The sequence below is a fragment of the Eleutherodactylus coqui genome, chromosome 13 (assembly GCF_035609145.1).
Source record: "Eleutherodactylus coqui strain aEleCoq1 chromosome 13, aEleCoq1.hap1, whole genome shotgun sequence".
Classification (NCBI taxonomy): Eukaryota; Metazoa; Chordata; class Amphibia; order Anura; family Eleutherodactylidae; genus Eleutherodactylus; species Eleutherodactylus coqui.
Genome location: NC_089849.1, coordinates 94,591,873 through 94,605,611, shown reverse-complemented (window position 1 = coordinate 94,605,611; position 13,739 = coordinate 94,591,873). Strand labels below are relative to the sequence as shown.

General features: G+C 43.8%; 1 protein-coding gene across 1 annotated transcript in view; it reads right to left on the bottom strand.

Moving 5' to 3' along the window:
* Positions 1-13,739, bottom strand: part of DNAH9 (dynein axonemal heavy chain 9) — a 313,610-nt gene that overhangs the window by 219,564 nt on the left and 80,307 nt on the right. Inside the window, exons 18-21 of the mRNA XM_066587296.1 lie at positions 12,117-12,283; positions 6,967-7,837; positions 2,575-2,705; positions 1,438-1,564 (exon numbers count right to left, since the gene is read on the bottom strand). Of these exons, the coding sequence (XP_066443393.1) occupies positions 1,438-1,564; positions 2,575-2,705; positions 6,967-7,837; positions 12,117-12,283 (1,296 nt within the window). The remainder of the gene's footprint in view (positions 1-1,437; positions 1,565-2,574; positions 2,706-6,966; positions 7,838-12,116; positions 12,284-13,739) is intronic.

Here is a 13,739-nt window from a genome sequence, read left to right as displayed (position 1 = left end):
AACTGCTTATCTTGGCCCCAGTCACACAACATATTTTTGGCGCAGATTCCACACTGAAATCTGTGTCGAATCTGCGCCATTCTAGTATTGAATGGAATGCTATGGAAATCTGTGCAGTATGAGCCACACGTCAAGTCACAGCGGCCAATGAAAATGTGCGAATTATGGAGCGGATCCGCAACGGAATAATCCATGCAAGTGAATATACCCTAATAGTCCAGAGCTGCACTCACTATAATGGAAGCTTCAGAGAATGCTCCCTGAATGTTCAGTGTCAGCATGGAGCTTGCTCAGGAGTAGAAGGAGGGAAGGGATGTAACGCAAGTACACAGTGACTCCACCAGCAGAATAGTGAGTGCAGCTCTGGAGCATAACGGAGGGTCAGTACATTCACCTGCAGCAAGGGCGTAGCTAAAGGCACATGGGTCTTGATACAAAAGCCCAGCTTGGGCCCTTTGACTACTCATCATGGCTGACGACCAACATCCACCCAGAATTTCCTGCTGCATCGTAGGATATAAGTGGCGTATGGATGCAGCATAAGCAGACAGAGATGTTGCTAAATGCTTAAAGGGGTTCTCCACTTTTGCTGATCTGTTCTTAGGACAAGCCATCTATTGTACATTGGTGGTGGATTTCCACCCAGGACCCCAACTGACCAGCTGTTTGCCGGGCCAGTGGGCTTATGCATTGAGCTACATTCTGCAGGAAGCAGACAGCTCCGTCAGTGGCCAGTAACTTTGCCCCCAAACTCAACTCCAGCCAGCAAGCAGGAGAAACGCCTTTATTCAGGCAGGTGTTCTACTCCAGGGCAGTATGAGCCAGGGAGGAGTCCGGCTGCTCAGGCAGCAGTATGAATGAAGAAGATTATCTTGCTTGCTGGCATTGAGTTGCAGGGTGCGCCTGGTGATGACAGCCGTGGCCGACACAGTGGAGAGGGAGGGTCTTCGGGCACCCTTGGCTTAGGGGCCTGGCTGCAATTACAGCCACTGCGAGTTCTATAGCTATGCCAATGACCAGCAGAATAGTGAGTGCAGCTCTGGAATATAATACAGGATGCAAGTCAAGAGCAGTGAGATAAGTTTTGTAATGTATGCAGGCAGGGATTCCTCCAGCAGTATCGTGAGTGCAGCTCTGGAATATGAGACTGGATGTAATGAAGGATCAGTAATCCGCAAGAGGAATGAACGCGCTCATTCTTCTTGTGGGGGATTTTTTTCTATGGCATGAACAAAATTTGCTCAGATGTTTTTAATGCCCATGAGCCGTATAGCATTAACTCCATTCATTTGGGCTGGATATGATATATTAGCAGATGTGTAGAATCCATGGCTAAATCCTTATATGTGAATGGGCCCGATGGCTGGTTTAGGCCTCATGAATATCTGCTCTATCCCAAAAGTGAGTAAATGCAATCAGTTGGGAAGGGAAACTCACAACTTGTGGATTAGTTCCATTTGATAAGATGTCCAATAAATCAGCTGAGGATATGAAATAAAATCTGGGAAACGCTAGTCTCTTGGTGTCCAAGTATTCCGCCAAAGCCTTTTCACATAAGGATAACCTAAGAGAGAACATCAAGAATCATAAAACAGCATTCCTGTGTCTGAACAGCAGTGATGTCACTTCATCCTTCTAATCTTATTGACCTATCACAGGCCTTAAAACACAATGTAGGAACACAAAAAGAGTTAGTGGCTGCCTGATTCTATATGCAGCAGCTTTGTGATGATCTCTTTCTTAAGGCCCATTTACATGGGGCAGCCGGCAGAATACAATGTAATCTCCAGACTCCCGCGGAGAGATACTTTATCTCTCTGCGATTAAATGATGAATTTTAAGCTCACCTTAAAATCATTGTTCAGATGAAAAGTGCACGATGGCCGCGTTTACGCTCAATGATTATTGCTCATTTGCGGTCGTTTGAACTAATTTTGAGCGATAATCGTTGTGAGTAAATGGGCCTTTAGGCCACCTGCACATGGGCAGGTTGAATTCTGCATGCGTAATCTGGCCCTAGCAGCAGTTACGTTTGCGCGTACCTTTCTTTTTCTTCTTTCTGTACTGCAGATGGTCCGCACGGCTCGCTGTCAGACATGCGCAGTACAGATTTTTTTTTTAAACTCCTGCTTTTCCCACGGAATTTGCAGCCAGTCCGTAATGTCAATTGCGGAAGGGTCACAGGTCGGAATACTTCCATTGACTTCAATGGAAGCCGTCCATGTGGACACCGCTGGAAAATGGAGCATGCTAAGACTTTCCATCTACGAGCGGAAGCCACAACTGGTGTGCAGGAAGAATCACTTTTGCATAGCTTTCTATGGGCGGTATTTACTGTGGAATGCGGAGGTGGACGCCCGCTCTGGACTCTGCAATTCAAATCCACCCATGTGCCTTCCCCCTTACTTTGTGTCTATGCTGTGATACAATTCAGACTTCCCACTAAGCCTATACTTATACACAGCTGTCAATCAGAAAAAAGCAAAGCTGCAGTATAAAGCCCAGAGGTGCGACAGAGCAGGTGGATTTAACCTGCCACAGACTCCATGGATGCGAGCAAACACAAGACATTACCTTCCTTGAATATCCTCCAGCCGGTCGTACAACGCTGGCTTGTTGGTAGCTTCCACAACATTGGGAGTCCCATGGGCATCTTGAGCCAGCTCTTTAAAATCTGTGTCAATGCCTTCAAATCTCTTGGAATCCTGTGAAGAATAACAAGATGCTTTAGTACTGGCATCTAGTACCAAATAGCTGGAAGTACTTCGATATGAGGCCTGAAGCATGGGGCAACGTTCCCAAACAACAATAGAACTTCTGTCCGGTTTGGAAACAGAATCCAAATGTCAGTGTAGTTGCTGCTACAGGCATAGGGGGCGACACAGGACCTTCATTGGGTGTCAGTTTTGGCCAAGGCCACTGAAAAGACCCAAACACCATCAGTAACTATCTTGCAAGAAGCAATCATCCAGTGGTACAGTAATAAACGGAATGGGCGGACTACAATACCCAGAGGTTATCAAAAATGAGGTTATTTAGTTTAGAAAAAAGACGGCTGAGGGGCGACCTAATAACTACCATATGTATAAATATATCAGGGGTCAGTACAGAGATCTCTCCCATCATCTGTTATACCCAGGACTGTAACAAGGGGGCGCTCTAATAACTATGTATAAATATTACAGGGATCAGTACAGAAAACTCTCCAATCATCTGTTATACCCAGGACTGTAACAAGGGGGCGCTCTAATAACTATGTATAAATATTACAGGGATCAGTACAGAAAACTCTCCAATCATCTGTTATACCCAGGACTGTAACAAGGGGGCGCTCTAATAACTATGTATGAATATATCGGGGAACAATACAGAGATCTCTCCCATCATCTATTTATACCCAGGACTGTAACAAGAGGGCGCTCTAATAACTATGTATAAATATTACAGGGATCAGTACAGAGATCTCTCCCATCATCTATTTATACACAGGACTGTAACAAGGGGGCGCTCTAATAAGTATGTATGAATATATCGGGGAACAATACAGAGATCTCTCCCAATCATCTGTTATACCCAGGACTGTAACAAGGGGGCGCTCTAATAACTATGTATAAATATATCAGGGGGTCAGTACAGAGATCTCTCCCATCATCTGTTATACCCAGGACTGTAACAAGGGGGCGCGCTAATAACTATGTATGAATATATCGGGGAACAATACAGAGATCTCTCCCACCATCTATTATACCCAGGACTGTAACAAGGTGGTGCTCTAATAACTATGTATAGATATATTAGGGGACAATACAGAGATCTCTCCCATCATCTATTATACCCAGGACTGTAACAAGGGGGCGCTCTAATAACTATGTATAAATATATCAGGGGGTCAGTACAGAGATCTCTCCCATCATCTGTTATACCCAGGACTGTAACAAGGGGGCGCTCTAATAACTATGTATGAATATATCGGGGAACAATACAGAGATCTCTCCCACCATCTATTATACCCAGGACTGTAACAAGGTGGTGCTCTAATAACTATGTATAGATATATTAGGGGACAATACAGAGATCTCTCCCATCATCTATTATACCCAGGACTGTAACAAGGGGGTGACCTAATAACTATGTATAAATATATCAGAGGACAATACAGAGATCTCTCCCATCATCTATTATACCCAGGACTGTAACAAGGGGGGGCTCTAATAACTATGTATAAATATATCAGGGATCAGTACAGAAAACTCTCCCATCATCTGTTATACCCAGGACTGTAACAAGGGGGCGCTCTAATAACTATGTATAAATATATCAGGGATCAGTACAGAGATCTCTCCCATCATCTATTTATACCCAGGACTGTAACAAGGGGGCACTCTAATAACTATGTATGAATATATCGGGGAACAATACAGAGATCTCTCCCATCATTTGTTATACCCAGGACTGTAACAAGGTGGCGCTCTGATAACTATGTATAGATATATTAGGGGACAATACAAAGATCTCTCCTATCATCTATTATACCCAGGACTGTAACAAGGGGGCGCTCTAATAACTATGTATAGATATATCAGGGGACAATACAGAGATCTCTCCCATCATCTATTTATACCCATGACTGTGACTATAACAAGGGGGCGCCGTCTACATCTAGAGAAAAGAAGGTTTCTACACCGACATAGAAGGGGGTTCTTTACTGTAAGAGCAGTGAGACTGTGGAACTCTCTGCCTGAGGACAATGGTGATAGTGAACTCGATAAAAGAGTACAAAAGGAGCCTGGAGGTCTTGAGTGATACATTATATGATATAATCACTAATAACTTCAGAAGGATCGGTGATCCTGGATTATTCCGATTGCCAGATTAGAGACGGGAAGGAATTTTTCCCCTTTAATGGAGAAAATTGGCTGCTACCTCACAGTTTTTTTTTTTGCCTTCCTCTGGATCAACATTGGGGGTTAATAGGCTGAGCTGGATGGACAAATGCCTTTTTTCCTGCCTTACATGCTATGTTACAGAGTAGGGGAGAGATTTGTCCTGCTGCTGTGGCTCACAGGGCATTGCTTGTAATGAAATACTGTAACAAACCCTCAATTGTACGAGCAGCGATTGATCAGGACTGGCTTCCCGAATATGAACGTAAACAAGACCACAAGCAATCACATAAGAATTCACTGACAGCAAGCAGAGTTTTGGAAAAATGGTGAGGAATTGAAACACAAAGCATAATAGTAAGTTTCAGAGCTTCACTGTACAAGAGGTATTCCCACCCCGAACACGGATGTCATATCTAATGCAATAAATGTTTGATAGATGTGTGTCCCACCTCCACCTACCTCTAGGACGGTGGTCCGCCAACCCGGTCCTCACTCATTTCCACTGTCTGAAGTGGCAAGGAATACGAAAACAATGGCTGTTCTGTGATGTTCCCATAATTCCCAGAGAAGCGACAGTTAGCCACATAAAACAATGTGGGAGTTCTAGGAACGCTGCGCTGCTTCCGTGACTCCCATTCCCTTCCAAGGGGTAATGGAAAGGATTCTATGCTGTTACTGTAATCCCATCCGTAGGGGCTCACGGGGATCAGCAGTACATTCCCATCTCAGCAACGTATGGCCAAGATGGGAATACCCCTTTAAGCTTTGTTTGCATAAGCTTGGACAAGCCCTCGAAAAAAATAAGTAAAAAGCTCTAAAGACATAACCTGTGTAAACCCCGTAGACTGCGGGCTCCTTCCTATCAGCACATTAAGTTGGAGATCGATCCCCCTGACAGGTTGCAGAGTGTTTCTCCAGTGTGTCTGCATTTTTAGTGCCTTTTATTAACTTGATGTGAACTTATAAAGCAGCGCCATATTTCCTATTTACTCGGATTGTATTACTGTCGGATTGCGATTCTTTGCCGGAGTCTAAATGCCATTTTATAAGGTTTCGGGCTGTTGCTTTGTAAAGAGACAAAGTGATTCAGTAGAAACCGCGGCTTGTAGTGACATCTTTATAGCAAATAAAATAGCCAGCCGCCTGCATAAAGTAGAGCGGGCCAATGGGGAAAACACAGAGGAAGATCTATATTGCATCTCAAGGAGGCTGTACGGCCCATTCGTCAGCCAGCGTCGGACACTGCCAGCTCGGACGCCATGTCCTGGAGCATCGCTCGTCAAGAAGACGCAGCAGAATGTAAGAACTGTAAAAGTTTTTATTCTTCCTTTACAATTAAGAAGACCTCAAAGAGCTACTAGGTGAATCTATGGAAAAGGAGGGAACTTACATAGGGATTTATAGTCCCTATGCTGACAAACTCCTAAGAGGTCACAGACTATTATATAGAGGAAGCAACAAGTCACCGGCATCACAGAGTATTTTAGGAGAAGAGTCCGTTGATGGTTTGGTTGGTGGTGAACTATCCACTCAAGAGCCTACCGTGTCTCTCCGAAAATAAGACCCTGATTTATATTAATTTTTGCCCCAAAAGAGGCACTAGGTCTTATTTTCAGGGTATGTCTTAGTATACTTACCTAGCAGGCTCAGTCCAGGTCCCTCCTGCTGCTCTCTGCTTCTTGCAGTCCTCGGCCGCCTCCAGTTCCTACCTCCAGAAAGTGATGGCTCTGATTCGCTGAGCAGCGCTTGGTGAACCAATCAATGTAGCAATCGATGAACCAATGCGATGGCTGTGATTGGTTTATCGAGTGCTGCATTGATTGGCGGAGCAGCGGTCGAAGAACCAATAACAGCCATCGCGTTGTGGGGGCGGGATTTATTAATTGGCTGAGCCGCGGCATTGTTTGGCCAATTTATAAATCCCGCTTCCACAAAGCTAGGGCTTATTTTCGGGATAGGGCTTATATTGCAAGCTTCTCTGAAAATCTGGGTAGGGCTTATTTTCAGGGAACAGGGTACTCAATGAATTACTTGACTTTAGCCAAATAGGCATGAAGGCTACACGCTACTTGGCTTTTACCTCTGGAAGTTGTGCTCGAATATCATCTGAACCTATGAAGATGCTCTCCAGATGGGACCACGTACGCTGAACTTCGAACCAGATGGATATGACAGAATCGGCTGTAGACAGTTTCTTCTGCCAGCCTGAGACTTCTTCTAAGAAGAAGGCAATGTATTTGGAGGTCATTAGATTCTGAAGCTGAACTTGATTGTCTTCCAAGGTCTCGATAAGTTCTTCATCTGACTTGATCAAGGGCACATTCGTACGGGGGTGAGGCTCATACTGAAAGTTCATTCCACTCCAAGTGGTATCAAGTTCCTTCAGCACTTTCTCCATGCCCATTTCTTTCACAGCTTTGTCCACAATGCCACGTACTTCATCCTCAAAATTATGGAGGTTGAGCCTTAGCAGGTCAGCAAGAGTGGTGTCTTCGTCCATTGTGAAGTGGACGCCGGTGGCCTGCATGAGTTGACTCCAGTGTCTCTCGCGGATGGCTGGATTCTGAAGTTCTGCCACGGCCCTTAAAGACGTCAATATGTTCTTCACTTGGTTGTCAAGCCCTGTGAAAGCATCCCATGCTCTCATCTCCTTGTCCAGATTTCTGATATCCTTTGCAAACTTCTTACATTCCAGGTCCATATTTTCCACATTGATCTCTCTCCACCTTGTTGTTTGCCAGTCATCCATACTGGATGTCACCAAGGAGATCATGTCCCAGAGCTCCTTAAGGAGGCAGACTTCTTTCCGACATTGCTTCAGTTGCTTGTAATCTGGAGCGCTTACTTCAAACAAAGCTGCCGACCCGTATATTGAAGTCATAGTGGCCTCCATTTTACTGATTTCCATATGTTTGAGATCAAGTGTCTGGTATGGAGCCACGCTTTCAAATCTGGGAAGACAAATGGATACCTTGTAAATGACCCCAAATAATATGGCCAATTCTACAGCCATCTTCACATCCTTCCAGCTACTTACACCGGTACTGTATAAAGGAACCGGAAGAGTAGTTGGCAGAGTGCCGTACGAAATCAGACAGAAGGAGGCCAAACGTATTAATGCTGTTACAAAGCACACAAACAGGGACGAACAGCCAAAATCTATTAACCCCTTAAGGGCACAGCCCTTTTTTTGCCTCCTCACTTTCAAAAAATTACAACTTTCTCTGTTTACATAGCTACACAAGGGCTTGTTTTTTTTACGGGACAAGTTGCAGTCTTACTGTAAGAGCAGTGAGACTGTGGAACTCTCTGCCTGAGGACGTGGTGATGGCAAAATCCATAGAGGAGCTTAAGAGGGGACTAGATGTCTTTCTAGAGCGGAAGGATATTACAGGATATAGACATTAGTTGACCAGCGGGTTGTTGATCCGGGTCTTACAGACAGGTAGGAACTATTAGGGGTTGATCCAGGGATTAGTCTGATTGCCATTAGGGTGTCGGGAAGGAATTTTTTCCCTGGAAGGGGTAATTATCTTCTGCCTCTTGGGGTTTTTTGCCTTCCTCTGGATCAACAAGGAGGTTGAATCAGGCTGAACTAGATGGACATGGCCTTAATTCGGCCTTACATACTGTGTTACATAATTTACTGGAAAACTTTAAAATATTTCTAAGTAGAGTGAAAAGGGGAAAAAAACGCAATTCCACCATGTTTGGAGGTCTTGCTTTTTTTTCAATGATTTTTATCGGTTGTTTCAATAACATAAAAGTGTATTTGTAGTTGCGGACATGAGTATAATTTACGAAGGATAGACTATACATTCAGCACATGGTCCATATATACAGATTTGTCGCGTATATTTATCTGTAACCTGGAGATCTTGCTTCTATGAAATACACATTGTGGCAAAAATGACATGATAGCTTCATTCTGTGGGGCCGTACGATTAGGAGGACACCAAATAGATACAGTTTTACCTTTCCTGTACTACTTTTAACCCTTTGCAATCTAATTTTGGATTCAGGGTTTCCTAGGGGGTTTTCTCTTTCTGCCATTATACAATGGCACCATCTGCTGGCTAGAGCCAGTACTGCTGTATGGGACATGCTAGAGAGGCCCCCCAACAACAGAGCGGACAGTAATCTACAGAAGAAATACCCTGACGTCTTCTGTACAGCCTTCAATCAGAATGTCTTTAGACGTCAGACAGTGGATTGGAAAGGGTTAAAAAATAAAATGTCTTTAGAAACAAATACAATTATTTTCGGCCGCCGTCTTCTGACAGCCAGAACTTTTTTCATTTCTCCTTTGATACAGTTGTGTGAGGGCTCACTGCTCGCAGGTTTTCATCCTGTAGTTTCTATTGGTACCATTTTGGAGTTTATGTGACTTTTTGGTCGCTTTTATTACTTTTTTTTCAGAGACGACATGACCAGAAATACGTAACTCTGGTATTGTGTATTTTTTTTTCTGATGATGTTCGCCATGCGGGATATCTAATATGCTACTTTGATTGATCAGACGTTTATGAACGTGGCGACACCAATTATGCTTTGGGATTTTTCTTATTAGTACAGAAAAAGTTTTGTTTTTTTTTTAATTTTGCCTTTTATTTTATTAATAATTATTAAAATTTTTAAAACAAATTTATACATTTTTTTTGTCCCCGTAGGTGACTTGAACTAGCAATTGCTTGATCTCTCACACTGTACAACGCAATACCAAAGTTTACATTATAGCACATTTTGACAGGCAATCTATGAAGGCGTGCCACAGACACACCTTCATAGGCATTTTCTCATGATAGTCATAAAGGGCCTTCAGGAGATCCCGTCTGTCATGGAATCCGAACTGCACCCCGCAATCGCATTGCGGGGCGGACCGTTCAGGACCCCCGAAGAATGAGCACGGCCTATACATGTTGCTTACCATTAGAGGGTTAACAGCCGTGATCAGCATTAGCAATGTTCGTGGCTGTGACAGGCGTGTGTCTGCTATCATAGACCGCTGGGGCATGCATTGCATGGAGTGGGATTGGGGGGAGGGGGAGGTCTAGTGGTAATTATACTGCAGGGAGCATTGGATGTGAATATATTGCTTGGGGGGCACACTTATCATATCTAGTCTTCTATGTTATCCAGGACTCCTTAAGGGAAAGATTTAGGGGTTCCAATAGCTTCAAAATGAGCAAACTGAGTGGCCAGGCAGCAGGGGAAGTGAGTAGGATACTTGTCTGCATAGCTAAAGGTATAACCAGTGGAAAGAAGCAGATTGTGATGCCGCTGTACAGAGCTCTATGGAGACCACATCTGGAATACTGTGCACAGTTCTGGAGACCCCACATACAAAAAGACATTGATAAAATAGAACAGGTCCAAATAGACCTCAAAAATGGTGGGCATGATAGAAATGTTTAACCCCTTCATGACGCGGGCCTTTTTTTCCCATTTTCGTTTTTTCCTCCCCCCCTTAAAAAAATCATAACTCCTTTATTTATCCATCGACGTCGCTGTATGAGGGCTTGTTTTTTGCGGGACGAATTGTATTTTTCAATGGTGCTATTTAAAGTACCATATAATGTACTGAAAAACATTAAAAAAATTCTAAGTGGAGTAAAATGGAAAAAAAAAACGACATTCCGCCATCTTTCAGTGCATCTTGTTTCCATGGCGCACAAACTGCAATAAAAGCGACATGATAACTTTATTCTATGGGTCGGTACGATTACTACGTGAACAAACTTGTATAGTTTTTTTTTTACTATACTACTCTTTTTTGTTTTCAAAGACATTTAATTTTTTTCAATTATTTTCTGCCGCCATCTTCTGCGCGCAATAACTTTTTTATTTTTCTGCTGACGTAGTTCAGCGATGGCTCATTTTTTGCGGAAGGTCCTGTAATTTCTGATAGTACTAATTCGGAATACATATGACATTTTGATCTCTTTTTATTGTGTTTTTTTCTGGGAGACAGGGTAACTAAAAAAGTGCATTTCTGGCGTTATTTTTTTTTTTTTGGGACGACGTTCACCGTGCAGGGTAAATAATGTGCTACTTTGATAGATCGGACTTTTACGGACGCGGCGATACCAAACATGTATTTTTATTTTATTATCTAGACTTTTTAATTATAGATATGGCAAAAGGGGGGTGATTTAAACAGCTGATGCCCGCGCTGTATGCAGAGAGGTCGCCCCGGGCACCTCTCTGCATACATACCCCAACGCTCCAGGATGTAAATGTACATCCTGGAGCGGGAAGGAGTTAAAGGGGTTGTGCTAAGATATAGCATAATTGCCTATTGACAAGATAGGGAATAACTTTATGTTGGGTGGCGGTCTGCTGCTGTGCCACCCACTGATCACAATAATGGGAGTCCCAAAGTTTTTCCCCCTGAATGAAGCAGAGGACACGCATGTCCAACATTGCTCCATCCATTTCAATGGCAGCGCTAGAGACCGCTAGGCAATTGCTAGTGCTCCTATTGAAATACATAGAGTGGCAGCGCACATGTGCGACCTGTGCTCCATTCATTGGGGACTTTCGGGACCCCTGTTCGCGAGATTAGTGGGTGTCCCAGCAGTTGGATCACCCCCCATCATAATGTTATCCCCTATCCTGTTGATAAGGGAATACCTTGTATCTTGGCAAAACCCCCCTGTTAACTGGGCTAATGGCTAAAATAAGGTTCAGGGGAGAAGTGTTTTTAATAAGAAACTAAAAACAAGAGTAGGGGTCTACAATCTGAACTTACGGTAGTTGGGAACAAAAATTAGTGTGAAAGTCAGAAAATATTATTTTACTGAAAGAATAGCAGATGCTTGGAACAAATTTCGAGCAAATGTGGTTGGAAAATCACCAGTAAGTGAATAGAAGGATGGCTGGGATAACTATACCGCTATCCTACAAAGGGAACACCATGGGGCGTCAATCTGGTATGTTTCTATCTGAAGAGAACTAAAAGGTCAACTGAGAAGAGATCACGAGGGGTAAGCATCGGTCACTCCGCATGGGGACCCCTTGGATACCAAGAATGGCGGAATCAGGTCCCCAGGATATATTGGGAAGCTATGTTGAAAACCGCTTAGGAGCTCTATAGGAAGTGGTGTGGACGGTGCTGGAGGGGAAGCTGGGGACTAACTGGTGCTGACATGAATCCATTGTGCTGCTGTGAATCTATGGTAAGGTTCTACTGACAAGGCTGCTATAACGCCCTTATATTACAGACGTCACCTGAAAGGAGCCTCCTTACGGAACCGCTCTCTGAAACTGTACTGCTCAACGTCAAAGGAAGCGCAGTTCTTGCGGAGCTGAGTCACTTCGTTGGCTTGTAATGGTGCTACATACTGCTTTACAGTAATCGCCATCTTCTTTATATTGTTCCATTTCTCCGGAAGTTCCTGTGGATTAAATAAAATGAAACAGGAAATACGTTAAATATCTTGTCCACCTAAGAGGGCCGGTCACTTGGGGTACAGCTACAGGAACATCCCAGCGATGTTATAGCCAACGTTAAGGCTTCTTTCACATCAGCGTCGGAGGCTTCATTTGGAGCTTCTGTCACTGATTTCCATGAAGACAGCTGTTTTGGGGTGTTTGCCGCGAAAACACCCCAAAACAGCTGTCTATGTATGGATTCTGGCTTGTCTTTCAATTCCCAGTCATTATTACAAGGCTTGTATAAAGAGTCTGACATTGGCTTGCAGGAATGCTGCCTTCCAATAGGTGGCGCTGCAGAGGTATTGTTCCATCTCCCTTATTTGCATATTACCCAGAGGAGCATGAATGGCCTTATAAGTCTCCTTACTCACCTTCTAAGTGCTCTCCCTAAGGAGAAAAGATAGCGTTCCTGACCTGATTTCCATGAATATCGTGAAAGTAATAGCTGCTAGGTAGTGCATGAAAATGCCACAGTGAATACTGGCACAGAATGGAACCCAGTACAGTCAATGGCATGTGCCAGGTCCGGCACTTCCACATTTGCCATTATTCGGCTCTTAGGACAGAGCCAAACAACGCAGTATGAACGAGCCCTAAATTCTCCTCTGTAAGTCCTCTCTCCATTATATCCAATAGAAGGCGATAGCCTAATAGCGAATATAGACAGAGGTTGCCCTAGAAAGAGAACCCCTCTAAGAAGTGACCGTTCGGGCTGCTGTAGCCATTTTTATTTTTTATCATTTTACAACGTTGGTGTTTTTCATACATAACCTGAGCTTTTAACATGCGTTTTTCTGCCATTTTTCAAGTGCTATAGAGAAGCCTATGGGGAAAATAGCAGAAAACCTCATCTTACCCAGAACACGCTGGGCAACACGGGGCCACAGAATAGTTGGCTAAATAAGAACGCCTCGAAAAGCTTTCCCTTTTTCACAAAAGCCTTAAGTAAAAACCAGCTTACCTTGTGTTGGAGGCTTGAGAATTCTCCCCGTTCTCATCTCCCTGGCTCGGCTTTGAATTCCGCCACCGTCAGGGCCATGTAAGTAACTTAAAAAAGGCCATGTCTGGCCAAAACGTAGCTTGCTTGCTTTTTAAGATCATGGATCAATAAAGTTTTTTCAATTTTTAAAGAACTTTCTCTGCCTATGCTGCCACTAGATCTACTATATTCTAATTTGGTGTTGGAGCCCTGAGGTTCAGTCTCCTGCTGTGGCTTGTACTTTATCCACCTCCCTTTTTAGGGGTTTATTGAGTGCTGCTGGAATACTCTATTTTGAGCGCAGTGTAAGTAAGCGCTGTGATTGGATCGAGCGCCAGCCAATCACAGCCGGCGCTCGATCATTCACAGCCATTCAGTGAATGACATCACTGAATGGCTGTGATTGGTTTATCGAGCACCGGCTGTGATTGGGTGGC